The sequence below is a fragment of the Salmo salar genome, chromosome 26, assembly GCF_965601325.2.
Source record: "Salmo salar chromosome 26, fSalSal1, whole genome shotgun sequence".
In the NCBI taxonomy this organism is placed as follows: domain Eukaryota; kingdom Metazoa; phylum Chordata; class Actinopteri; order Salmoniformes; family Salmonidae; genus Salmo; species Salmo salar.
The window spans coordinates 28,115,181-28,142,089 of record NC_138316.1 but is presented as its reverse complement, the minus strand read 5'-3'; the positions used below and the strand labels follow the sequence as shown (position 1 = coordinate 28,142,089).

At 42.7% G+C, this 26,909-nt stretch overlaps 2 protein-coding genes and 1 long non-coding RNA gene across 4 annotated transcripts in view; 1 reads left to right on the top strand and 2 right to left on the bottom strand.

Moving 5' to 3' along the window:
* Position 1: 1 nt before the first annotated feature.
* Positions 2-5,970, bottom strand: LOC106587584 (uncharacterized). The gene is made up of 3 exons (XR_001324468.3): positions 5,840-5,970; positions 463-581; positions 2-246 (listed from the first exon to the last, which is right to left on the bottom strand). It is a non-coding gene; the product is annotated as an uncharacterized LOC106587584 (long non-coding RNA).
* A 388-nt stretch (positions 5,971-6,358) lies between these two features.
* Positions 6,359-14,833, bottom strand: LOC106587566 (protein LSM14 homolog A). 2 transcript variants are annotated; one of them, XM_014176077.3, is made up of 9 exons: positions 14,514-14,833; positions 13,739-13,902; positions 13,487-13,634; positions 10,785-10,952; positions 10,487-10,561; positions 10,115-10,294; positions 9,750-9,921; positions 9,338-9,617; positions 6,359-9,175 (listed from the first exon to the last, which is right to left on the bottom strand). In XM_014176077.3, the coding sequence occupies exons 1-9, from the start codon at positions 14,632-14,634 to the stop codon at positions 9,152-9,154; spliced, it is 1,332 nt and encodes a 443-aa protein (XP_014031552.1). In that variant the 5' UTR covers positions 14,635-14,833; the 3' UTR covers positions 6,359-9,151. The 2 variants fall into 2 exon arrangements, with proteins under 2 accessions (XP_014031552.1, XP_014031553.1); XM_014176078.3 differs by having other exon boundaries at positions 6,359-9,172.
* Positions 14,834-15,651: 818 nt separating this feature from the next.
* LOC106587565 (transcription initiation factor TFIID subunit 4) overlaps positions 15,652-26,909 on the top strand; it is a 95,647-nt gene continuing 84,389 nt past the window's right edge. The window contains exons 1-2 of the mRNA XM_045708205.2: positions 15,652-16,961; positions 25,558-25,718. Coding sequence (XP_045564161.1) covers positions 15,665-16,961; positions 25,558-25,718 — 1,458 coding nt within the window. The 5' untranslated portion in view covers positions 15,652-15,664. The remainder of the gene's footprint in view (positions 16,962-25,557; positions 25,719-26,909) is intronic.

Genomic DNA, 26,909 nt, shown 5'->3' with positions numbered 1-26,909 from the left:
TGACAATAGGCAAACTGGAGTTGTACATTGTGCTACACAATCTATTGTTCTAGGTTTTTAAAATCGATATCAACTGGGCTGCAGTGGAAATGGTAAGAAACTTCGATATCATGGGGCCCTATCTTCTAACTTCCTTTCCTGGTACAGACACTGCCGTCAAATGCCAACCAGAGGCTCTCCGTCCTACGGTGGCTGAAGACGTTTTGCCTGACGTCAAACATTAACAAGAGTGTCAGATTAAAGTGTCTGGAAAAAATGTAAAGAGCACATTACTTTTGTCATCTTTACTGGCACAGTTTTAAAATGTCTAATTGTAGTCACTTTCAATTGATTTATTGACTCCAAGAACCATAGATTGTTTGTAGTTCATAACATTAACACAACTGACAAACACTGCTTGACTGTATTTGGGATGCATGTTTTAATAACATTGGCTATTTGATTGGGCTTAACGTTGCATACCTTGTCATGTTGTGCATGCATGCCAACCAGGTGAGAATCACCTGAATTAAATGATACTTGATGAATCAGGTCTTCAGCCTCCCCCTTGCCCACTCCAAACTCCCCTTCAATGTTCCCTTCTGCAAGACACAATTGTGTGAAAATAAAGCAGAAGGAATGGGAACCCTATTCCTTTGAAGAAGTACTGGGTATATGCCTGAAGTTATTTTACCCAAATAAGCTTCGATGGAATATAAATATTCAAAAAGTGAACGTGCACATTAAAGTCTACTCTGTTCGAAAGCTGACATGTAACGTTAGCAAAGGTTTTACAAGGTTGTCACTAGCCAAAATTGCTATATGTGAGCTTTTCTGTGTTCATGCTAATACCGAGCTAGCGCAGCTAACGCTAGCATTTAAACGAAAGCCAGTCAGGCTGAAGAAGTTGCCTACCTTAAGTTGTTGTTTTGCTTAAATACAAGGCTTTGGGCTAAAAACGTAACTCAAAAACATGTCCTGCTTCAGTACTAGCCGATAAGTCACATTTAGGTAGCTTGTCTTAACATTTACATTTAAGTCATTTAGCAGATGCTCTTATCCAGAGCGACTTACAAATTAAGTCAATGATAAAGCAAAATAAAGACAATAGTCCAAAAATCAAGAACTACCAGGATTTTGAGCATCTCCGTTGAATCTACGTATGCCTGGCCCTGCATTCAAGCAACAATCTTGCTAGTATGTAATTTACCTTGATAGTATTGTAATGACCTCACTAGATCATGAAGGAACAATTGTCCAGACAGAGGATGGAGTTAACGAATGGACGGTTTATTAACCCAACTTAACACAGGCTACTGTTTGGCCGTAGCCCACGCCAAATAAATGAAAGGTACACTACAAACCAACCGTGACCTTCTCTTGTGAAGCCCAGACGTAAGAGAGAGAACAATGGCTAAACCCGGTCTTAACTTCCAATGCTCCATCCACCTGCCCAACGCCCCTCCACGCCACTCCGCCAACCACCAGGCTGCCCGGTATCAGAACATTCCAGGCATTCCCGTGATTGGCAGATAGCAGGTTGATTGGCATGACCCCGCGAACACTGGTAAGTACGACACAACCCACTAATAGCCTAACACATAACCCACAACTGTCTGTGCGGGTCGCTACACAGCCCCCCCACCACAAAGTCCCTCGTCCCAGAGGGAACAAACAAAGTCTCTGAAGCGACCCGGAGGTCTACTTTGCCTGCGTGGCCGTGATGGTCGCAGAGTGTCCAGATGTGAAACAGGGGGCTCCATCCGTGGCAGGGGGCTGCCCCTCTGGGACCCAGGGGATGAAGGAAGGGATATGGGAAACAAGAAAGCGGGAACGGGGAATACAGTCCGTGGCACCGGGGAACCACGCGGTGACACAGGGAGGGAGACAGGGGGAGTGGGCCGTCTGGAGCCTTGCCGACGGCACCTGGGGGTGGGTGCCTGGAGAATGTCATTGCCAGAGAGGGGACTTGTGGGGGTCCCTGGGGTTTGGGGAGAAGCGGCCCCTCTGTATGGGGCTAACCTGTCCCGGTGCAGTGCCACCTTTCTCCCCCTGGAAGGAAGCTGCACCCGGTACACAACCTCCCCTACCCTCTCCAGGACGCTGCAGGGCCCCACCCAGTGACTGTCCAACTTGGGGCATCTGCCTTTTTTCCTTAGGGGGCTGTAGACCCAGACCAGCTCCCCAGCCACAAAGTGCCTTCCCCGGGTGTGCACGTCATAGTTCCTCTTCTGACTCACACCTGCATTCACCAGCTGCTCTCTGGCGAAGTTGTGGGCTGTCTCCAGGCGGTCCTGGAGTCTCCGGGCATACTCCGGCCCCGGGGGAACATGAGGGCTATCCAGGGGCCGACCAAACGCCATCTCCGCAGGGGTGCGGATCTCTCTCCCCAGCATGAGGAGGGCAGGCGTGCAGGAGGTGGAGTCTTGGACAGCGGAACGGCATGCCATGAGGACCATAGGCAGGTGCTTGTCCCAGTCACGCTGGTGTTTGGCAGAGACGATGGCCAGCTGCTGTCCAAGCGTTTTGTTGAAGCGCTCCACAAGGCCATCACTTTGAGGATGGAGAGGAGTAGTGCGGGTCTTGTGCATACCCAGCCTCTCACACATGGTGGCGAACACACGGGACTCAAAGTTTCTGCCTTGGTCGCTGTGGATGGACTCCGCAGCTCCAAACCTGCTGAACATTCCCGCTGTCAGGGCGTCGACGATGGTCTCTGCCTCCTGGTCAGGCAGAGCATAGGCCTCAGGCCATTTTGTGAAATAGTCCATAGCTGTGAGCACCCAGCGGTTTCCACTGTCTGTGGTGGGGAACGGCCCAACTACATCCACTCCCACCCTCTCCATGGGAGCCCCCACTGGGAACTGTTGGAGCTGAGCACAACTGTCTGTGCGGGTCGCTACAGTATTGTAACGACCCTGGGTTTATAAACGCGGAAATCGACTCTGCCGCACAGTCGATAGCGCGCTGGACTTCGGGCTAGAAGGTTGAGGGTTCGAGACCTGCTCTCTCCCTGTTTCATTACAGTATTAACACAGTCCAATGTTTCCGTGGCTGTTATAGTTTACATGTATTTTCAGCAGGGCTTTTAATAAAACACAAGACGTTGTCGTTCACTGCGGCTATTAGTGTGACCGGGCAAAGTTTGAGGCTAACTACACTGCTCAAAAAAATAAAGGGAACACTTAAACAACACAATGTAACTCCTAGTCAATCACACTTCTGTGAAATCAAACTGTCCACTTAGGAAGCAACACTGATTGACAATACATTTCACATGCTGAAGTGCAAATGGAATAGACAACAGGTGGAAATTATAGGCAATTAGCAAGACACCCCCAATAAAGGAGTGGTTCTGCAGGTGGTAACCACAGACCACTTCTCAGTTCCTATGCTTCCTGGCTGATGTTTTGGTCACTTTTGAATGCTGGCAGTGCTTTCACTCTAGGGGTAGCATGAGACGGAGTCTACAACCCACACAAGTGGCTCAGGTAGTGCAGCTCATCCAGGATGTCACATCAATTCGAGCTGTGGCAAGAAGGTTTGCTGTGTCTGTCAGCGTAGTGTCCAGAGCATGGAGGCGCTACCAGGAGACAGGCCAGTACATCAGGAGACGTGGAGGAGGCCGTAGGAGGGCAACAACCCAGCAGCAGGACCGCTACCTCCGCCTTTGTGCAAGGAGGAGCAGGAGAAGCACTGCCAGAGCCCTGCAAAATAACCTCCAGCAGGCCACAAATGTGCATGTCTACTCAAACGGTCAGAAACAGACTCCATGAGGGTGGTATGAGGGCCCGACGTCCACAGCTGGGGGTAGTGCTTACAGCCCAACACCGTGCAGGACGTTTGGCATTTGCCAGAGAACACCAAGATTGGCAAATTCGCCACTGGCGCCCTGTGCTCTTCACAGATGAAAGCAGGTTCACACTGAGCACGTGACAGACGTGACAGAGTCTGGAGACGCCGTGGAGAACGTTCTGCTGCCTGCAACATCCTCCAGCATGACCGGTTTGGCGGTGGGTCAGTCATGGTGTAGGGTGGCATTTCTTTGGGGGGCCGCACAGCCCTCCATGAGCTCGCCAGAGGTAGCCTGACTGCCATTAGGTACCGAGAAGAGATCCTCAGACCCCTTGTGAGACCATATGCTGGTGCGGTTGGCCCTGGGTTCCTCCTAATGCAAGACAATGCTTGACCTCATGTGGCTGGAGTGTGTCAGCAGTTCCTGCAAGAGGAAGGCATTGATGCTATGGACTGGCCCGCCCGTTCCCCAGACCTGAATCCAATTGAGCACATCTGGGACATCATGTCTCGCTCCATCCACCAACGCCACGTTGCACCACAGACTGTCCAGGAGTTGGCGGATGCTTTAGTCTAGGTCTGGGAGGAGATCCCTCAGGAGACCATCCGCCACCTCATCAGGAGCATGCCCAGGCGTTGTAGGGAGGTCATACAGGCACGTGGAGGCAACACACACTACTGAGCCTCATTTTGACTTGTTTTAAGGACATTCCATCAAAGTTGGATCAGCCTGTAGTGTGGTTTTCCACTTTAATTTTGAGTGTGACTCCAAATCCAGACCTCCATGGGTTGATAAATTGGATTTCCATTGATTATTTTTGTGTGATTCTGTTGTCAGCACATTCAACTATGTAAAGAAAAAAGTATTTAATAAGATTATTTCTTTCATTCAGATCTAGGATGTGTTGTTTAAGTGTTCCCTTTATTTTTTTGAGCAGTATATATGATATTGTAGCAACCCGCACAGACAGCTGTGTGTTGTGTTAGGCTATTAGTTAGTTGTGTTGTACTTAACAGTACCCAGTGTTCGCAGGGTCCGACATGCCAATCAACCTGCTATCTGCCAATCATGGGAATGCCTGGAATGTTCTGATGCCGGGCATCCTGGTGGTGGCGTGGGTGGGCAGGGGGATGGAGCATTGCAAGTTTAAGACCAGGTTTAGCCATTGTTCTTTCTCTTACGTCTGGGCTTCACAAGAGAATGTCACGGTTGTTTTATAGGGGTATCCTTCATTTATTTGGCATGGGCTACGGCCAAACAGTAGCCTGTGTGAAGTTGGGTTAATAAACCGTCAATTCGTAAACTAAATCCTCTGTCTGGACAATTGTTCCTTTATGATCTAGTCCGGTCATTACAATATAATATGGCCGAGGTTCGAGGCTACCGGCGTTAGCTAAATTAGTTAGCAAGTATCTGACTTAGCTTATGCTAAGCACTGCTGATCCTGGTGCTAGATTAATGTTAGCTGCATTTTATAGCCAGTGATGAGAAACCGATCCTTCCACTGTAAACTAGCTGATAAACTTTACGATTCAGTAACAAATTTCAAAGACAAAAGCGTTACCTTGTAAAGGTTCAAACTCTGTTTGCAGTGGAAAAGGAAGTTCCTTCAAACTGTGAAATCTGTTTGAAAGGAGAAGCTAGGGAAATTGGCTAGTAAAATTAGCATATTAAAGAACGCGTTAAATTAGCGTGTGTGGGTGTATAGCAGCTGTAGGCGTTAATTTGACGTGCGCAGGACCGCTTGCAGTCGTTTATTTAGCACATGTTAAACCGCCTGCAAGCACATTTGCACGCGCTTATTTGACGCATGTAGGCGTTAATTTAGAGCCTGCACCTGTTTACTTTACACACATAGCATTAAAAAGATCGCGTTTTGACCACGTGCTTTAAAACCAAAACGGCGTTCCATATCATAACCACACTGCTAATCTTATGCCTAACCCGAACCTTAAATTATGACCCAAAAGCCAATTTTTGTTTTCAGGATTTTTACGATATAGCCATCCTGGCTTTGTGGCTAGTGGAAACGTTCAATTTCAATCCATATTCCCGTGTCCTTACCCTGATATAGACTCCTGCTAACCTGTGGATAGGCTAATTGATGCTTCCTGCTATATCGCGTTTATCTATCCAGTTGTTTTGGACAGGAGTAGGACGAGAAGTAGCTAGGGAGCGAAGTGAAAAAACGGCCCTGCCCGTGCTAGTGCGCATGTCAAAATCTAATATTTGTAAACAAACTACTGAAACTTCAGAAAAAGTCAACCCAATGCTTTCCACAGAAGCATGTCTATAAAAACTAACTCAAATACATTTTCAAACTACATATACATGTTCCCCCTTCTCTAGAAAATACCATGACCATAAACATTTCAAATAGTAACTGAAGTTAGAGCCCCAAAAAGTAATTATAAAACATGGACATACACAAATGCTATGTGCCTGGAAGGTTTGCTAGAAGGCAATAACTACATTTCTCCTAAAATCTTGAAAAATATGTTAACTGAGTAGTGTAGAACTTGTAGTGTACACAATTCTTGGAAAGCAACTCAACTGTCAATATAATAAAAACAAGGAGATGGCTATTGAACAATTGTTTATTTTTATAGAGTAAAAACCTATCTGCAGAGGGTGAGCCCACTTGAAGTACACCATGCTGTTCAACTGCTTTATTTAGAAACAATATCTGGCTTTATTATTCCAGAGGTCAGAAGGAGTAACTAATGTAATCAAAACTTTACAGCAATATGTAGGTAATATGTACTGTTTGAAATCTCAAATTAGCTCTGGACCTTACACCGATGTGGTTATTGCAACTGCCCAGGCTCCTGTGTATAATCCTTGTTCGGAGTCATTATTTTGTGTTTAATCACAAGGCAAGGCTGCCATAGCCCCGTACAAGCCATCCTGATCTCACGAGCTCACGGATCAGGATGATTCATACGAGGCTAAGGCTGCCATACATTGATCTGTATTATCAATCTGTACAACAATTCAGTCAAACTGCACATTTATGAACTACAGGATATATTGGCCTAGCTGCCCAACATGTTTTATGTTCTAGATCAGGTTTATCTTGTAGTGTTTTCAAATAGTACATCTTACATATTGTCATCATACTGTAGGTCAATTGAGAGAAAGATAAATGCATGACCACTCCCAAACATACTGACAAAAAGTGAGAACATCTGAAAAACCCACCCGCATTAACCGCTGGCCTCAACATCCAGTTCACATCCCTTTATCTTATAAAAAGAAAATATCCCATTAAAAATCTGAATCGCTTCAAGAGGTATGATTTTATGGACAATCCTCCAAACTGCAAGTGCTGGACAATAGACAGTGCTCAATAGACTTCCACAAGCATAGGGAAAGGGACAAACATAGCAAGCTTAAAGCACCGATGCGGTTTATTACAAATGCTGGAATTGGATCACTAGGAATTCTTCCAGAAGCTTAGTAGATTGGTTTTAAGGCCTGGAGTAACTTCACTACTTTTCATCTAACTTCTTCCAACAAGTGAATTTGTTTCCTTCAACCTCATGTAAATCTATGAACGTATACTCAAACCTAGTTGTGAAGAAAATTATCTCTGATGGCTGAATGAAGATTTTTCCCAAGTTATACAGCCCTTTACTCTCCCCCAACATATTTTGTCACTTCAACAAATAGATGTGTAATCCTCAATTTCTTTTTTCAGGACAAGCTTGAGTTAGAATCACTTCTGTGCCATGCTACTACAATGTCAATACAGCTGGTGAATGATACTATTACTCACTGAAGTTGCATTAGTGGGACTGAAAAACAAAAAACACCAGCATCTTTCTGTTTAGAGTTGAGCACACCAGATTGTTGTTTCAGCTGCAACACCATACAAGGAGCAAGCATGCCAATAGACCATCAGGTAAAGCAAGACTGTCTGCTAGAGAAATGTCAACATACATCAGTAACACTTGAATTGCAAATTGTTTTGAAACAAACAGAATAAGTAGCCCAATGCTCCCAGTCTGGGGACAAGATCAATCTGGTTACACAGCAGTCGAGGCCAGAAGCAGACATCTTCTCTTGCAGGGCAAACATTTAGAGGTCAACAATGATTTAATTCCATAGACACTTGTTAAGCAGCTAGTTAAAACATGGCAGTTATTTCATATTCAAGCACTGGGGAGATGGAGAAGGCTAGATAGACATTTCTAATGACTGATGCTCCAAGTTCAGCCATGATTGTTGCAGAAAAGCCTCCTTTGACTACACTAAAAAGGGCAATAGTCACCAACACTACATTTAACAAAAATATGCAGGAGCAAATATGTGCAGCGCACCCCATCACTGAATCACAAAGACTGCAGTCCTTCCCAACATGACCAGTAGTTGGCGACCAGCATTAGCCGGTGTTGGGAACCACAGGTCATGCTTAGGGGTAGAGAAAACATCCCAACAGCTCTGAATCAATTCATTCATATGCATTTCTAAAACCAGAAGTTAAGTGGCAACCACACAATATCTTTGGGGCAGAAATAACAGCGTGATGCAGTAGAAATACATTCATTCAATATTCAGTAAGATTATAAAACATTATCCCGATAAGTGAAAACGCTCCAAAATCCAAAGTGTTTTCAGGATGTCTGACCTACTCCAAGCTTGTATAAATAGCTTATGTTAAAGGTCTGAACTGAACACCTTAATTTGAAAGCAGGATCTCTACAACAAAAGTGAGCCTATGATGTAAACCACTTATCTACTTGATGTACCCCAAGAACATTTACATTTTAGTCTTTTAGCAGGAACACTGAAACAATAGTTTCTCTAAGAAACTTGGCAAAGTACAGCAGAACGTCAAAACACGGGATAAACGGCTACGAAGATGTACACTAGGAGAATATAAAAAAACAAAAACTGTGACCCCGACAGGCTATGTAGGATTTTAGTGCTCCTAAGGTACATTGCAGGATATATCCCAAAAAATAAAGCTATTTTTCAGTGATCAAAGTACTCACAGTATCAGCGGGCTTCTGCATACATCTTTACACAACAGAACATTATCAAATACAATTTTAGTAAGAAAGGAACTCAAATAGATGCAAAAATACTGAATAATTCCACTGGAGTACGATATTTACACAAGTTCTTGTCCCTCTGATTACTGTATAATATCAAACAATGCTCAAATTTTCAAAAGCACATTATAATCCTCTGTTGTATTTTTGGGAAAAAAAAAAATGAAATTGGTAAAGAAACTGCATTCACACCCGTTGAAATCAAGCAGTCAACCCCAGTGCTGGTGGCAAATTTACAGAGTATGTCATCATTCTTTTTGACAAAAATTTCTGGACCATGAAGGGCTACAATTCTTGGTGGATCCATCTCTCCGGTGCACTACGCAGCCACTTTGTTATCCTTCTGGAATAAAGCAAAACATGTTTAGACTTGAACACGCATCCAGCCTTTAATATTGAGACAAAGACTTGCATCATATTGAACTTTACTTGCATTATCTCTGATGTTGGGTTGTCCACAACATTTTTACATGTGGTGTAAACCAAATGGTAAGGAATGATTTACCCTGTATTCATATTCAACAAACTCCCGGCCACCTCTGCTGCCTCCTCGGAATCCTCCCCTGAAGCCGGGTGGGGCCCCGTGGGGGGGTCCAAAGGAACCTCTGCTCATGGCACGCCCTCTGCCCCCACGGAAGCCCATGCCACCACGACTTCCTCTGAAGCCTCCTCGGCCTCGGTTGTGCCTCAGTGGGATGCCAAAGGTCTCCGAATTCATCCTCCTCTCCTCAGCCCAAGTCTGCCTTCTTGGGAATCCTGAACCTCCAGATCGCTCAGCTGCTTTCCTGTAAATACAAAATGAGACCTTTAATGCCAAAGACTAACCGACATGCTTTGGATTTCCATTAGTATGAGACACTATCAATACCACAAAGCACAAATAAAAATAGAAAAATTGGAGAGCAAAAGGGACATGCCTTGTATCATCAGAAGAGATGTTGTCAAAGAAGGACTTAGTCTTGTCGTAGTAAACGTTGGCCACCACAGGTTCCTCTTCCTCAGCATTGCCTTCACTGTTCTGGGTCTCCACTCCAGAATCTGCCTTCTCATCTCCATTAAGAGCCTTCTCTGGTTTATCAGGCTTGTCATCTATGACAGACAATTAAAAAGGGGTAAACAATTTTCTTCATAAACTTGGATTAAGCTAAGAGGATAAAAAGAGTACACAAAACATTGACAAGTTCCAAGTCAACAGTGGCAGCCTGGGAATTTAGGTAGGAACCCAGGCTAGGCCATGCCATTACTGCTGCATGGAACATGCTATAATAATTACAAATAGTACCTTTCAGTTTGAGTTTACTCTGAAACTCTTTTTCAATCTCCTCCTTGTTGAACTGAGCGTTAGCAGTTTCAAAGTCAAAGTCTTGATCAAACTTCATGGGACCGTCCCTGTGTGGGTTGAAGCGGCCTCTTCCACGGTGACCACCTCCACGACCACGGCGCTGAGGGGGAGGACCACCGGCTGGGAAGACAGCAGAGTCAGACAAACAATAGCAAAGCAGCATTTAAATTATATTTTGTTTGAATCCGTATAGATCTTATCTTGACAGAAAAACATGGGCACATTAACACCAGTAAGACAGTGTACAACAGAAGCCAGGGCAAGAGCTTACAGGTTAACAAGTACACTGGTATTTCATGAGAACCAACTCACCACATTGACGGTTATTCCGGTTGTCGCCACCACCTTGCTCAGAATCTGGTCTGGGTATTTTCTGAACCTCAGGGCCTAAACAGCACAAAATAAAAGGACCAAACTCGCAATTATTTTGGCATATCAGTCAAGACCAACAATATTCTAAACTAGAAAGCCATATGGCCAGGTGCTTCACTTAGAAAGATAGGCAATCAAGCAATTGTTCTAAACAGGCAATGTAGACTAGTCTCTGTGACAGCAGTGTATTGTGGATGTTCAGGCAAAGCCTGGCTACAGCCTCCCCTGCCAGCCTCACCTCTCCTCTGTTCCAGGATGTCAGGAGGCTTCTGGTTGCCCGGGGTAGTGATGGGCCTGGCTGATGGGCCAGCTGGGCTCCTTTGTCCCACTGTGGTGGGGGAAGTCTGCACTGCCTGCTCCAGGGAAGGGCTCTTCCTCAGAGGGTCCAGCTGGGGACTGGTGCGACCTAGAGGACAAGGCAGGGGTTAGCCCAAGATGAACACTTAAGGAGCATACCGTTACTCTTTAAGGTCCAAGGACATTATATGATATATTCAAAGGTAGACTGGCTCTGGCAGCCAACACAGCCAAATAAGCAATATAAATATATTATTTTACCCCCTTTTTCTCCCCAATTATTCGATCTTGGTTCATCGCTGCAGCTCCCCAATGGGCTTGGGAGAGGCGAAGTCATGCGTCCACTGAAACATAACCCGCCTAACCGCGCTCCTTAACCTTTTGGGGCTAGGGGGCAGTATTTTCACGGCTGCATAATAAAACGTACCCGATTTAATCTGGTTACTAATCCTACCCAGTAACTAGAATATGCATATACTTATTATATATGGATAGAACACACCCTAAAGTTTCTAAAACTGTTTGAATGGTGTCTGTGAGTATAACAGAACTCATTTGGCAGGCAAAACCCTGAGACATTTTCTGACAGGAAGTGGATACCTGATGTGTTGAATTACCTTTAAGCCAATGCCATTGAAACACACAGGGGCTGATTAATGTTTTGGCACTTCCTATTGCTTCCACTAGATGTCACCAGCCTTTACAAAGTGTTTTGAATCTTCTACTATGAGATCTGACCGAACAAGAGCCTTGGAACGGTGATGGCCGATTAGACTCTGGCGCGCGAGGTCATGTTGGGTACCCTCGTTCCAAAACGTTTTAAAAGAGAATGCATTCGTCCACCTTGAATATTATTCATGTTCTGGTTAAAAAAGGCACTAATGATTTATGCTATACAACATTTGACATGTTTGAACGAACGTAAATATATTTTTCCCCCTCGTTCATGAAGTGAAGTCCGGCGGGCTTAGATCATGTGCTAACAACACGGAGCTTTTTGGACATAAATGATGAGCTTTTTTGAACAAAACTACATTCGTTATGGACCTGGGATTCCTGGAAGTGACATCTAATGAAGAGAATCAAAGGTAATGGATTATTTACATAGTATTTTCGATTTTAGATCTCTCCAACATGGCCGTTTGTCTGTATCGCAAAGCGTATTTTTCTGGGCGCCGTGCTCAGATTATTGCAAAGTGTGATTTCCCAGTAAGGTTATTTTTAAATCTGGCAAGTCGATTGCGTTCAAGAGATGTAAATCTATAATTCTTTAAATGACAATATAATATTTTACCAATGTTTTCTAATTTTAATTATTTAATTTGTGGTGCTGACTTGACTGCCGGTTATTGAAGGGAAACGATTTCCTGAACATCAACGCCATAGTAAAACGCTGTTTTTGGATATAAATATGAACTTGATAGAACTAAAAATGCATGCATTGTCTAACATAATGTCCTAGGAGTATCATCTGATGGAGATTGTAAAAGGTTAGTGCATCATTTTAGCTGGTTTTATGGTTTTGGTGACGCCTGTCTTTGAATTGACAAAACATTACACACAGCTATTGTCAATGTACTCTCCTAACATAATCTAACTTTATGCTTTCGCCGTAAAGCCTTTTTGAAATCGGACAACGTGGTTAGATTAAGGAGATGTTTATCTTTCAAAGGGTGTAAGATAGTTGTATGTTTGAAAAATTTGAATTTTGACATTTATTTGGTTTCAAATTTGCCGCTCTTGAAATGCACCTGCTGTTGGTAGGGTGCACCACGGGTGGCACGCTAGCGTCCCACATTTAACACCCACCAGCTTAACCCGGAAGCCAGCCGCACCAATGTGTCGGAGGAAACAGTTCAACTGGCATACGTGGTGAGCCTGCAGGCACCCGGCCCACCACAAAGAGTCGCTAGAGTGCGATGAGTCAAGTAAAGCCCCACTGGCCAAACCCTCCCCTAACCCGGACGACGCCGGGCCAAGTGCGAGCGGTGCCATTGGACTCCCGACCACGGCCGGTTGTGGCACACATGAAGCCGGGACCGTAGTAACACCTCTAGCACTCATGCAGTGCCTTAGACCTCTGCTCCACTCGGGAGCCCCAAATACTCAATTTAAACATTAATCGATTATAAATTGCAATACGGTTGTAGAAACAATGCCCTTTACTTTCAAAATAATTTCACAACTGCAAAATATACACTTACTGTACACTGTTTTAACCAGCTTTATCACAGTTGAAGCCAACAGTATTTTTCAGTGTCACATTTCTGGCAACCTTCTACAGTTACACACAGGTGTTTGGAGCATGCTCGATAGCTAATTAGCACAGGTGGTGCCTCCGTCTTCCGTAAACACGCGCTGTGTTTATCGACAATTACTTGTGTAATGCAATGGAACTGAGAGTCATGATCAAAGACAGGTTGTGTGATTATAATAATGCAAGAAGTGCAGTTCTCCACTGATGTTAACTGCAAGCAACATATCGCATAGAACATAAAATTGCATGATATTGAGAGGCAGATATGTACTAGCTCCAACAGCATTGCATTACACACTGACAATACAAGAGCTTTCAAGATCATTCTTCTTTTCAGACATCTCAGAGATGATAGAATGGCGAATCAACAAGATGAATGTACCAACCTCCACCGACAACTCCAAACTGCTGGGACACCAGGGGGCTTGGGTTAAACTGGCTGTAAGGGGGGACAGGAGCCCTGCTGCTAAAGGGTGCATATGAGCCCACAGACTGGAATGATGGGGGTGGAGCATTGGTGGATCCAATAGAGGACTGGGGAAAACAAAATGTTAGACAACCACATACAGAAATATTAAATATGTAAACAGCAAATACATTTGCAAATGAATCATTGACTAGATCAATGTCCTGCTTACTTGAACAATGGCAGGGTCCTGAGGCAGGGAGCTGGTGGCTTTTGGTGGCTCGCAAACAGTCAGGTCCTTGATGTCACTCCCTCTGAAGATTATGTACTCAAAAACTTCATCACGTGGTGGAATTGGCCTGTCAGTAGGGCGGTCCTCAGTGCCAAAGGAGCGGACTGTTTGGATAAACAAATGCAGGGACAAATTACAACAGTGTATCTCATTGATTGTCTGCAAGATCATCCACCATTCATTGTACAGTCTTGTATTGACAAATTGAAACGCCGTGCAGGACGTAAACAAAGAATGCAAGTGAGCGCATGCACATACCAGTGCAAACAGGCAGCTGCCACTGGAGAAACAATAGAACTGTCGCTAGTTAGTTAACTTGCACTTTCTAGCCATCAAATTAAGGTCAACGTCGTTAGCATTTTATCTAGCCGATTTCCCGTCCACATTAACCGCTAACGTTTACTAACTCATCATGCAAGTTAGCTGAAGTGATTAACCGGTCAGTTAAGCAATGCACCAACAACGCATGAATGAAACAGGCCAGAGCGTCTGCAGTGAAACGGGCTAGTTAAATTAGTTATACTAACTTAAACTAGCCAGCCACACGCATGATTACGCATTCGACAAAGCTAGCTACTAGCTATGCTAACTAGCATTGTGAACAATTTGACAGTGACAGACTAAATACCTGCACTCCACTGCTAGTAAAAAAAAAAAAAAAATGTGTTTTCAATTGATCGACTTATTTGATTGCAAGGTATATGTTTTAGCTTACCTTTGGCGAGAGCAACAGTCGAATTTTCGGTGTCAATTGTGTATAAAATTCCTTCATAGCGAATCTCGGCCTTCGAGATTAGGCTAATTTTACTCCCGATGTAGGGCGTCCCACCACTCATACCGTCTTCCTTTTTATTTGAGTGTGGGAAATAAATATATAGCTTCCAAAAGTATATGGAAAGTAGCTAGCCACTTTATTTAGTCCTGTTTGTACACTTCTAACAAAGATTATTGCTCTTTCGTTCTTCCACCAATTTGCTAGCACCACGACATGGCCGTTTTCTTATGATGCCTTGCCTCACCGCAAAGAATGATGGGAAATCGTCTCTGTCAACCGTAGATATCGCGGGTTTTCATGGGATCATTGCTACCTTTCAAAGATTACTGATCTAAGGTTGGTTTTGTGTTTTTCTCCCTACTGGATACTTTCTGGGATTGGGAGAGGGCAAACTGACCCTAGATCTGAGACTGCCAACTAGAGTTTATGTACATTTTTCATCGCTGCCACTGGACACCTTATCGCCCATCTCTCTCGCCCATCCCTTATGCATAAAAATACATAAAAATACAACGTTTGTTTAATTAAGCAGTTTCCACACATGTATCATGTATCTTACTCTAATCTGCAATAAATACAAGGGTGCAGTTGCAATCTTCTTCATCCAACAAAATGTTCTTCCAGCAATTCTAACAAACCAGCAGCCAGCCACAGCTAGCCGAAGCAACAAACCTTGATAGGTGAAATTAGGTGAAGGTGAAATTATTTGGTTCGGAAACTACTAAGTATTTCCAGTCATGTCTGTGGCAAGTGTCAAAATAAAATCTCTATGACAAATAAAATATGTCCTAGGGACCATATGCTACTCTATACTTGATGTCCCCCCAGACTAAAGCCTATTTTCATTGTCATAATAAAATGTGAGGTTTCTGTGAGAACTCCGACTTTATTACGCGCTGAAATGTAACGTGCTAAACAATTTCCTTACTACAGTATTTTGTTTAGTAATACATTTATTAATCAATGAAATTTGAAGAAAAAAAAACTAAATATCTTTGACGTCAGATTAATTCCCACAATGCCTAGTAACACGCATGCGCATTTCATTAATTTACACCTTTTTTTTTTTAGACAGCGATCTATGATCAAAGATGGCGAGCACCTCCGACCCACTGGAAGATATGCTATTTTCTGAGGTGGATGAAAAAGCTGTGAGCGATTTAGTGGGCTCTTTGGAGTCACAACTTGTTGGACAAAGCAACCCTGCAGATACTCAGTCGGAAAACAGAGGTGCTGGGTCTACAGTCACTGCAAACCATCACTTAGGGAAAACGCTACCAGCCCAAGTGGGTACTACACTAGTACAGCAGCAGCAACAAGGACAACATAAAGCTGTGATGCACCAGGAGATGAACTCTAAAGAAATTAGCTCAGAGAAAACTGTTACATCTTCTTCGCTGAGTTCTATTCCGTCCTTTGAGGAAGCTTCCACCACTTCAGGGACTGGAGTAAACGCTACCAAGTGCGGTTTGCAATCACATGGAACATCATCTATCACAACACTACCTGCATCTGGTGGTGTAGCAACTTCTCCGTTTGTCAACAGCATCATCATCAGCAGCAGCAGCACCACCACCAGCCGAGGTTCCGCTCTGGCTTCAGGTCAGACATCAACAGACATTGTCGATCATCCAAGAAAACGCATAACTGCATCGTTACGGAGTGCATCCGCGGGAATACAGAGTTTGAACGGTACCGGAGGAGCGGTAACGTCAAGGAATAATCCCCCTGCGGCGGGAACTGATGCGTTGATTAGCAGTGCAAGTGCAGCAAACTCAAATCGGACCGTTGACGTTACATCTTGTGTAAATACGACGAATTTCACTTTATCAAACTCCAGCATTTCTTCAACTCAATCAGCGATTCCCCTGGATAAGGGGACTCCTACTATTGCTTTGCAAAGACTACCAAGTCACATTGTAGCGAGCATCGCACATAATGGAAATGGCACTACCGTCTCGGCCTTGGTTAAACAAGGCGCGATAGGACCGATCACCTGTGCAGCAGCTTCGCAAGTGAACCACAAAAAAGAGGGTTCTGAAGCGAAGTCGGACGCTCCCGTACAGTCTAAAATAGTCATGTGCAGTCCGTTAGGTGTTGTCAATTCCTTAATAAACGCTGTTTCCTCTCCCTCTGCTGTTTTCAACCTAGCAGCGACTTCTACTGCAAGTCATGTCATGGCAAAGCCTGCTGTCAATGTTGTTGGACAAACAACAACGGTTGGAATGGTAAGGCCAGCATCACCGGCTGTGGCCACAGCTACACAGCCTCTGCTTCGACCAGGAGTCCCAGCGGCTCAAAGGATTGTAGCCCCCCAGCTGATTGTCAGACCCCCCCAACAACAACAGACGACCATTCAACTGCCTCCTGGGTTTACCATCCCACCGGGTAAGGTGTTAGAAGGATGAATTGCTCTTCTCTTCAAATCAGAGAGAGGGGAAATCTGCTCAGATCAAAACAATGAAACTGGGCAGGTCTTTTTGAGAGCCCTGTGCTTTGTCATTACATCAATTTTGTACTTTAATGTAAACATTACCTGGACATGTGATGTGTTCCTTCATCATTTCCCTGTTCACTTCCTGAAGATTCCCAAAGACGCAGCAGATTCTGAATGTGCTTTTGGCAAAGTAGCATTCATTTGATTAAACACCTGTCAATACAGATTACATCTGTAAATTCTATACAGATTAAAGGAGAAGTAGTTTTTACAACCAAATCTCTATTTTTGATGTAAATGTCATCTGGGTCCAGGCACCTTTTGTGTGATTTCACATGTTTTTGAGAAACTTGCCCCAAACAGCAAATCTCTTCTCCTCGTTGTGTAGTATAGGGGCCCTGAAAAAACACGAACAAAGGCTCCAAAAACAAATGCGTCCTTTTTTGTCAGTATAGCGATGCAGGTCTTTAGATGTTTTACATATGAAATTGTGCCATTACGAACTTTGTCCGAAACATTATAGACACTTTGGTGTTACTCGAGCCATACATCTCTGTCCATTTTACACGTAACCACCAAAATAAAGGAAACACTTGGATACAAAGTGTACTGAAAGCATGGGTGCTTTAACACAGGAAGTTCCAGGCCCTTGTAGAATCTATGCCAAGGCACATTGAAGCTGTTCTTGCCGCCCGTGGTGTCCCAACATGCTATTAAAATGCTTTATGTTGGTGTTTCCTTTATTTTGGCAGTTACCTGTAGCAGCAGGCTACATGGAGAATGGAACAGCTGGATAGGGGAAACAGCTCGATTTGTGCAAAAGGGAATATAACATTGCGGATAAAGTTTGGAATGACAATTTGTGTACAACATCTAAAGAACTGCGTCACTATACTGAGAGCTTTGTTTTTTCTATGAGAATGTATTTGGTTGTTTCTGGAGCCTTTGTTCATGCTTTTTCGGGGGCCCCATATTACACAAAACGGATGAGGAAGTGATTTGTTGGAGGTAAGTTTCTCAAACATGTGAAATCACAAAAAAAGTTGTCTGGACCCTATAACATCCAATTTCCATAAAATAAATTAAGATTTGGTTGTAAAAAAAACAACAACAAAAAACTTCTCCTTTACATCTGTATTGATTTTAGGTTAATTCTGTATAATGTTGAAGAAATATCTGAAATTGAATAAAGTTATTACATGATTCATGACACCCATTATCAACACAAAGATCACAACCAACACTGCATGTGAGCAAAATGTTCGCTGCTCAGTTGGTATGGTGACAAAAATGCTTACTGGTATACTGAATATAATATACAGTATATTTCAATGGCATTGACAATATGACAGAACACAGTACACAATGGCATGCATCATTCCAGTTCTAAGAAAGTTCCACAAATCTGTTTGATATCACCCAATCAAATGACTTTTCTGACATCACAAGCATGCACATATTTTGCCAATGGGCAAGTTTAATGAAATGGCAGGACATAAAAAACACACCAGACATGATCTCCTCTATTGGTATTCATCTCTCAAAGTTGTTACCATGAGCTGCATGAGGCACGTGAAAGAGCCACTCAAGTTCTTCAAGAAACAATATGACTGTGTTGGCCCAGCGGACTGATAGGCCTACTCATGCATTTTGTGTGCACTCATAATTCTTTTTAATTTTACATTTTTTATTTCACCTTTATTTAACCAGGTAGGCCAGTTGAGAACAAGTTCTCATTTACAACTGCGACCTGGCCAAGATAAAGCAAAGCAGTGTGACAAAAACAACAGTTACACATTAACAAACGTACAGTCAATAACACAAAAGAAAGGAAAAATCGAAAAATCAATGTACAATAATTGCAATTTAGCATTAATACTGGAGTGATAGATGTGCAGATGATGAATGAGCACGTATTGATACTTGGGTGCAAAAGAGCAAGAGGGTAAGTAATAATATGGGGATGAGTTAGTCAGGTATGCTATTTACAGATTGGCTGTGTACAGGTACAGTGATCGGTAAGCTGCTCTGACAGCTGATGCTTAAAGTTAGGGAGGGAGATATAAGACTCCAGCTTCAGAGATTTTTGCAATTCGTTCCAGTCATTGGCAACAGAGAACTGGAAGGAAAGGTGGCCAAAGGAAGTGTTGGCTTTGGGGATGACCAGTGCAATATACCTGTTGGAGTGTGTGCTATGGGTGGGTGTTGCTATGGTGACCAGTGAGCTGAGATAAGGCGGGGCTTTACCTAGCAAACACTTATAGATGACCTGGAGCCAGTGGGTTTGGCGACGGATGCGTAGTGAGGGCCAGCCAACGAGAGCATACAGGTCGCAGTGGTGGGTAGTATCAGGGGCTTTGGTGATAAAACGGATGGCACTGTGATAGACTACATCCAGTTTGCTGAGTAGAGTGTTGGGGGCTATTTTATAAATGACATCGCCGAAGTCAAGGATCGGTAGGATAGTCAGTTTTACGAGGATATGTTTGGCGGCATGAGTGAAGGAGGCTTTGTTGCGAAATAGGAAGCCAATTCTAGATTTAATTTTGGATTGGAGATGCTTAATGTGAGTCTGGAAGGAGAGCTTACAGTCTAGCCAGACACCTAGGTATTTCTAGTTGTCCACATATTCTAGGTCAGAACCGTCCAGAGTAGTGATGCTAGTCGGGCAGGAGGGTGTGGGCAGCAATCGGTTGAAGAGCATGCAATTAGTTTTACTAGCATTTAAAAGCAGTTGGAGGCCACGGAAGGAGTGTTGTATGGTGTTGAAGCTCGTTTGGAGGTTTGTTAGCACAGTGTCCAAAGAAGGGCCAGGTGCATACAGAATGGTGTCGTCTGCGTAGAGGTGGATCAGAGAATCACCAGCAGCAAGAGCGATATCATTGATATATACAGAGAAAAGAGTCGGCCCGAGAATTGAACCCTGTGGCACCCCCATAGAGACTGCCAGAGGTCTGGACAACAGGCCCTCCGATTTGACACACTGAACTCTATCTGAGAAGTAGTTGGTGAATGAGGCGAGGCAATCATTTGAGAAGCCAAGGCTATTAAGTCTGCCAATAAGAATGAGGTGATTGACAGAGTCCAAAGCCTTGGCCAGGTCGATGAAGACGGCTGCACAGTACTGTCTTTTATCGATGGCAGTTATGATATCGTTTAGGACCTTGAGCGTGGCTGAGGTGCACCCATGACCAGCTCGGAAACCAGATTGCATAGTGGAGAAGGTACGGTGGGATTCGAAATGGTTGGTGATCTGTTTATTAACTTGGCTTAAAAACTTTGACTCGGTAGAGAATGGGAATTAGAATAGGGACTTTAAAAAAAAAAAAAAAAATTACCGACAATACTGATCACTTATCGCAGGCATTTTGCTGGTATTGTTCATTACGATAAGTAGCCTATATTAGAGAAATGTGAAGTTTGAAATGAAATAAGTTTACTAATATGTGTGATTGTTAATGGGACAATTGATGGCTACAAGCATCACACTAGTAGTAGTTTAAAGGATAATAAAAAGAAACAGGTGCACATTAATGTTATAAACTTATCGTTATTGCATCAATTCAGGCAATTTATCGCAATATGGATTTTTGTCCATATCGCCCAGCTCTAGTGGAGAGCATTTGTCCATATCGCCCAGCTCTAGTGGAGTTACACATTTTAAAATAAACAAATAGCAGGATATGCATACCTCTGATATGGTTTATTCTGATTTGAAGAATAATTTTAACCTCAGTTAAATGGAGAAGAGAAGTTTCATGGAGTGCAGGGAACTCCTGGCCCAGAGCACATCACTGTCTGGCAATTCATGAGTTTATGAGCATTTCTCAACCTCTAAACCATATTGCATCTCATCTCACCAATACATGCCTGAAGACAATCCAATGTGAGGGCTGCATATGTGCTCAGCGTGGCGCATGATTAGGTTTCCATGTGTTTGCAAGCGCTAAATGAACAGTCTGAATGAATCCATGCTGTTTGCATTTAAAAACAATGAGCCAGTCATGCTCTAATGACTTGAGGCTCACTTTTATGACTGAGATTGAGGTTGTGTTTAAAGGACTTAGTGTTCTGATTGCCTGCTTTCAGAGGATTCAATTGAGGTTACTTGTTTATGAGTTGAAGGTGGCAAGTTGAAGTTCATCTGTTGTTTAGCAAGTTCATCTGATCTGTTTTTCTAACTGGGGTTTGAATGAGTGAGCACCTGTCTATGAGGCTGTTCAGACAGGCTCAGAATAGTGAAGGGGACAGATCACATGCAACGTGCTTTTTAAGAGATTATTTGGTTATGTTATTCAACCTTATTTTACCAGGTAAGTTGACTGAGAACACATTCTCATTTACGGCAACAACCTGGGGAATAGTTACAGAGGAGGGGGGATGATAAGGTGGCCTTGATGGTATGAGGGCCAGATTGGGAATTTAGCCAGGACGCTGGGGTTAACACCCCTACTCTTATGATAAGAGCCATGGGATCTTTACTGGCCATGGAGGTGGCGTTTTCACAGGCAGCCTAGTTCAGAAATGTTGGTATGTTGACTAATCAGATCAGCTCTGAAAAATATCTGATGTCAAATAAAATTGTATTTGTTTGTTTTGCTTTGTAAACATCAGGTGTAGACTAACAGTGCAATGCTTACGGATCTTTTCCAACAACAAAGTTAAAGATAAAATTACAAATACTGACATGAGGAATGAATACACAGTGAATAAAATGTTTAAATAAAGAGTAAAAATAACATTGCTACTATAGTATATACATGGAGTACCAATACCGAGTCGATGTGCAGGGGTATGAGGTAGTTGAGGTGACTATTCAATGCCTTCAGAAACTAATTACACCCTTTGACTTATTCCACATTTTGTTGTGTTACAGCCTGAATTCATAATGGATTAAAAAAAACTAAAACATCTACACACAATACCCCATAATGACAAAGTGAAAACATGTCTTAGAAATTTTATCAAATGTATTGAAAATGAAATATAGAAATATGTCATTTAAATACTTTGTAGAAGCAGCTTGGTAGAGATTACAGCTGTGAGTCTTTCTGTGTAAGTCTCTAAGAGCTTTCCACACCTGAATTGTACAACATTTGCACAGTATTCTTTTCGAAGTTCTTCAAGCTCAAATTGATTGTTGATCATTGCTAGACAACCATTTTCAGGTCTTACCATAGACTTTCAAATAGATAAGTCAAAACGGTCACTCGGGAACATTCACTGTCTTCTTGGTAAGTAACTTCAGTGTAGATTTGGCATTGTGTTTTAGGTTATTGTCCTCGTGAAAAGTGAATTAATCTTCCAATGTCTGATGGAAAGCAGACTAAACCAGGTTTTCCTCTTGGATTTTCCCTGTGCTTATCTCCTTTCTGTTTCTTTTTTTATCCTGAAAAACTCCCCTGTTCCTTAATGATTACAAGCAGACCCATAATATGATGCAGCCACCACTATGCTTGAAAATAATGGAGAGTGGTACTCAGAACTCATTACTATTGGATTTGCCCAAAACACAACACTTTGTATACAGGACAAAAAGTTAATTGCTTTGCCACATTTTTTGCAGTATTAGTTTAGTGCCTTGTTGCAAACAGGATGCATGTTTTGGAATATTTGTATTATGTACCTCAGAGGAGGCTGTTGGTTAGGAACTAAAGGAGGACGGGCTCACCATAAAGACTGGAATGGAATTGATGGAACGGTATCAAACACATCAACCAAATGGAAACCACATGTTTGACGCCATTCCATTTATTAAATTCTAGACATTACAATGGGCCCGTCCTCTTTTAGCTCCTCCCACCAGCCTCCTCTGATGTACAGGCTTCCTTATTTTCACTCTGTCAATTAGGTTAGTATTGTGGAGTAACTACAATGTTGTTGGTTCATCCTCAGGTTTCTGCTATCACAGCCATTCAACTTTAACTGTTTTAACGTCTGCTTTGGCCTCATGGTGAAATCCCTGAGCAGTTTCCTTCCTCTCCATTAACTGAGTTAGGAAGGGATCTTTGTGACTGGGTGTATTGATACACCATCCAAAGTGTAGTTAATAACTTCACCATGCTCAAAGGGATATTCAATGTCTGCTTTTAAAAAAATCTTTACACATCTACCAATAGGTGCTCTTCTTTGTGAGGCATTGGTGTTAAGGGAATTTTTAATCCCAATAATGCATTTAATCTTTAACCAATTAAACGAGGTTTGTAAGACCCTTGATTCACTAATAATTAGGCAAAGTCTCAGATTTTATAAAAAAGGTTCAACGGTCTTTATTCATGAGATCTCAAGTCAAAAATGAATAATCAGTCCTTTTATAATACACACACACATTCCTATCTTTAGACCACTCCCTTCTCAAACAACCAGTACTTTTCTACTAAACACAAAGAACCATAAAAATTGTCACATTCTTCAAGGCTTTCACTTCCCCTCCCCCGTTGGGACCCTCTTGGTTTGAAACCCTCTAATGATTTTCTATTATCTACTCTACAACTTCACTCTGTTTACATCCCTACTAAAGAATATAACATCATAGTATTTCACTACTAACAGATCTACCCCAATCCTGGTTTTATCTTCTCATAATTATCAAACTTTTCCACCTATCCTACAATTTCAGAGTGGAACACTTAAGTCATTATCCTAACACATACAAATTATTCTAACAATTGGAAAACCTCCCAGGTCTTTGTTATTGAATCTGTGTTTGAAATGCACTGCTCGACTGAGGGACCTAAAAGATAATTGTATGCATGGGTACAGAGATGAGGTAGTCATAGAAAATCATGTTAAATACTATTATTGAACACAGAGTCCTTGCAACTTATTATGTGACTTCTTAAGCACATTTTTACTCCAGAATGTATTTAGGCTTGCCATAACAAAGGGGTTGAATACTTATTGACCCAAGAAATTTCAACTTTTAATTTTTTATTAATTTGTAACATTTAGAAAAACAATTCCACTTTGACATTATGGTGTATTGCTTGTAGGCCAGTAACAAAACATCTAAATTGAATCTACTGTATTTTAAATTCAGGCTGTAATTATGTAGTGTATGTGTGTGTTGGGGTGTAGGTACAATATGTATGAGTGTGTGGGTAGAGTCCAGTGTGTGTGCGCGTAGAGTGCAAGAGAGTTAGTGCTAAAAGGGTCAATGCAGATAGTCCGGGTAGCCATTTGATTAGCTATTTAGCAGACTTGTGGTTTGGGAATAGAAACTGTTCGGGGTCCTGTTGTTTCCAGACTTGGTGCATTGGTACTGCTTGCTGTGCGGTACTATAGCAGAGAGAAAAGTCTATGACTTGGCTGGAATCTTTGAAACATTTTTGGGCTTTCCTCTGACAAAGCCTGGAATAGAGGTCCTGGATGGCAGCTCGCCCCCAGTGATGTACAGGGCCTTACTCACCACCCTCTGTAGCCCCTTGCGGCCGGGTGCCATGCAGTTGCCGTACCAAGTGGTGATGCAGCCAGTCAAGATGCTCCCAATGGTGTATCTGTATAACTTTGAGTATCTGGACACGTTCATTCTTTAGAGCAGGATTTCCCGAAGTCCCCCCCCCCCGTTTTGGTTTTTGCCCTAGCACTACACAGCTGATTCAAATAATCAAAGCTTGACGATGAGTTGGTTATTTGAATAAGCTGTGTAGTGCTAGGGCAAAATGTGCACCTGGGGGGCCCCAGGACCGAGTTTGGGGAACCCTGCCTTAGAGGAACTTGATGTGATTGGTCAAAAGACCAATTAGTGGAAAGCATTTCAGAATGGAGCTTCCTGTGTAAACGCAGCCAGAGAGTCAGGACATCTGTTTAACGTCCCATCCAAAATTCTGCACCCTACACAGGGTAATGTCCCAAATCACTGCCTTGGGGTATTGGGATATTTTTAAGGCCAGAGGAAAGAGTGCCTCTTACCAGCCCTCCAACACTATCTGGTATCCCATCCAGGGACTGACCAGGACCAACCCTGCTTAGCTTCAGAGGCAAACCAGCAGGGAGATGCAGGGTGGTATGTTGCAGTTTCAGTTGTTCCTCCGCAGAGATCTATATATTGTAAGTCACATAGGGTCTACTTGTGTCTGGACATTACTCTTATAGCATACCCATTAGCCTACCCAAAATGTTCAGTGATTAAAGTATCTTTTGTGTGTTAGTGAAAAAATTGTACTATAATATAGTTACATTTTCTCTGAGTTAATCTCGAAGAGGCTTATGGAAATTTATTTGAGGCGTTTATGTTCAGTAACAGATACACTGTGTAATAAAAGCTCTATCATTTCTCATTCTATTTGATGCTGATGTAAATGGAATGAACTGCTCTCATGGGCAGATTGAACATGGCATTAGGAAATCAGAATCAACATCAGAATTGATTCTACTGTTTCTTAAATCCAACGTGATCTCCTTGTCACTGGTCTCCTTGTCACTTTCTAGGGTCACTATGTGACTGAAATAGTTGCATTTCATTGACAGCCAGCCCAGGTGCCTTTTATGTCAGTGTAATGACTTTGACTGTGGATATTGTGTGTGATTGCTTTGTCTGCACTCTAGGAATGGTGTTGGTGCGCACTGAGATGGGTCAGCTGGTGATGGTCCCACAGCAGGCCCTTGCCCAGGCACAGGCCCAAGCCCAGGCCCAGGCCCAGAATAACATCTCCCCCCGAACTGCCACCCCCACTGCAGGGGCCACCTTCAGAGCAACTACCCCACAGGTAAGAGTTACTACCCCACTGTCACTACCACAGTGTGACATGCCCTTAGTTGTTCTGTGAATCAGTTACACAGAGGGATATATTCATTCAAAAATATGGATTTAGTTCATTACATTGAAAAATACAGTTGCTGAATGTATGTAGCCTCTGGCTTTTGGGAAACTCATCATTTGATCTTCCTTATGATGGAAAGGCCTGTATTGCATAGGATGTTGAAGAGGTAATCTATTTCATAGAAGACTAATCTACACACAGGGCTGCTCTAGGTAGCTAGGTTTAACCATTAGGTATAGTAGTAAAGAATTTGACTGTCAAATATATGCAGACACATTCCCTGAGGATATCAAAAGAGATGAAGTGGTTATAGCCTGCCACCTAGCTGTCTCTCTGTAGTCTCACTTTACATTACTGAAGCCTCTGAGACAATTGGAAGAGATTTATGGTTGTCGTAACACTTTACATTATGTCCTTCTGGTAACTGTAATTGCTGTAATAACAACATTGTATTTGTATGCTTATAGTGTAAACTGTCAGCTGAAACTAGTAAACAAAATATAATCTACCTGACTTACATTATGTCAGTTTAGACATGTTACATTTGTCAGGTCTTTTTTTTAAATCAAGCTTTTATCCAGACTGGTCTGTATTTGACACAAACATTTACATTAGTATTGTGTTTTTATGTGTAATTATATAGTATTATTTTGATAGAGCAGTAGATCTGGATTAAGATCCTTATTTTAATGACTCTTCTGGGTCTCCTATTTTCACCTGTGGAAACATTATTAATTGCAGTGGCGATTTTAGCATGTATATCCTGGTGGGGCAAATTCATTTTATTTATTTTCTGCATGCCAGCATAGCCACTACACAACACAACACTAAACAATACATGACTTGCACTACAATGGTGACAAATGGTGCCCACAAACTGTTAGGGCCTACATAAAGCTGTCCCAACAGCAGAGCTTTCTTTTCAGCTTCATGAATCCTTAACACCGCAACACCATCAGCGGAACGTTGTCTGGGAAACGAAGCAGTTCATTCAGCCTCATTTACTGCCTTTTTAAAAAACATACACTACCGTTCAAAAGTTTGGGGTCACTTAGAAATGTCCTTGTTTTTGAAAGAAAAGCAAATTTCTTGTCCATTAAAATAACATCAAATTGATCAGAAATACAGTGTAGACAT

Bases quoted from the DNA above. Each gene is read 5' to 3' on its own strand.
- LOC106587566 (XM_014176077.3), bottom strand. From the start codon at position 14,634: ATGAGTGGTGGGACGCCCTACATCGGGAGTAAAATTAGCCTAATCTCG. The intron at 10,953-13,486 runs GTTGGTACATTC...CTTGTCCTCTAG, and splicing joins GTTTGGAGTTGTCGGTGGAG to GTCGCACCAGTCCCCAGCTG. The intron at 10,295-10,486 runs GTGAGTTGGTTC...CTGTCTTCCCAG, and splicing joins CCGGAATAACCGTCAATGTG to CCGGTGGTCCTCCCCCTCAG.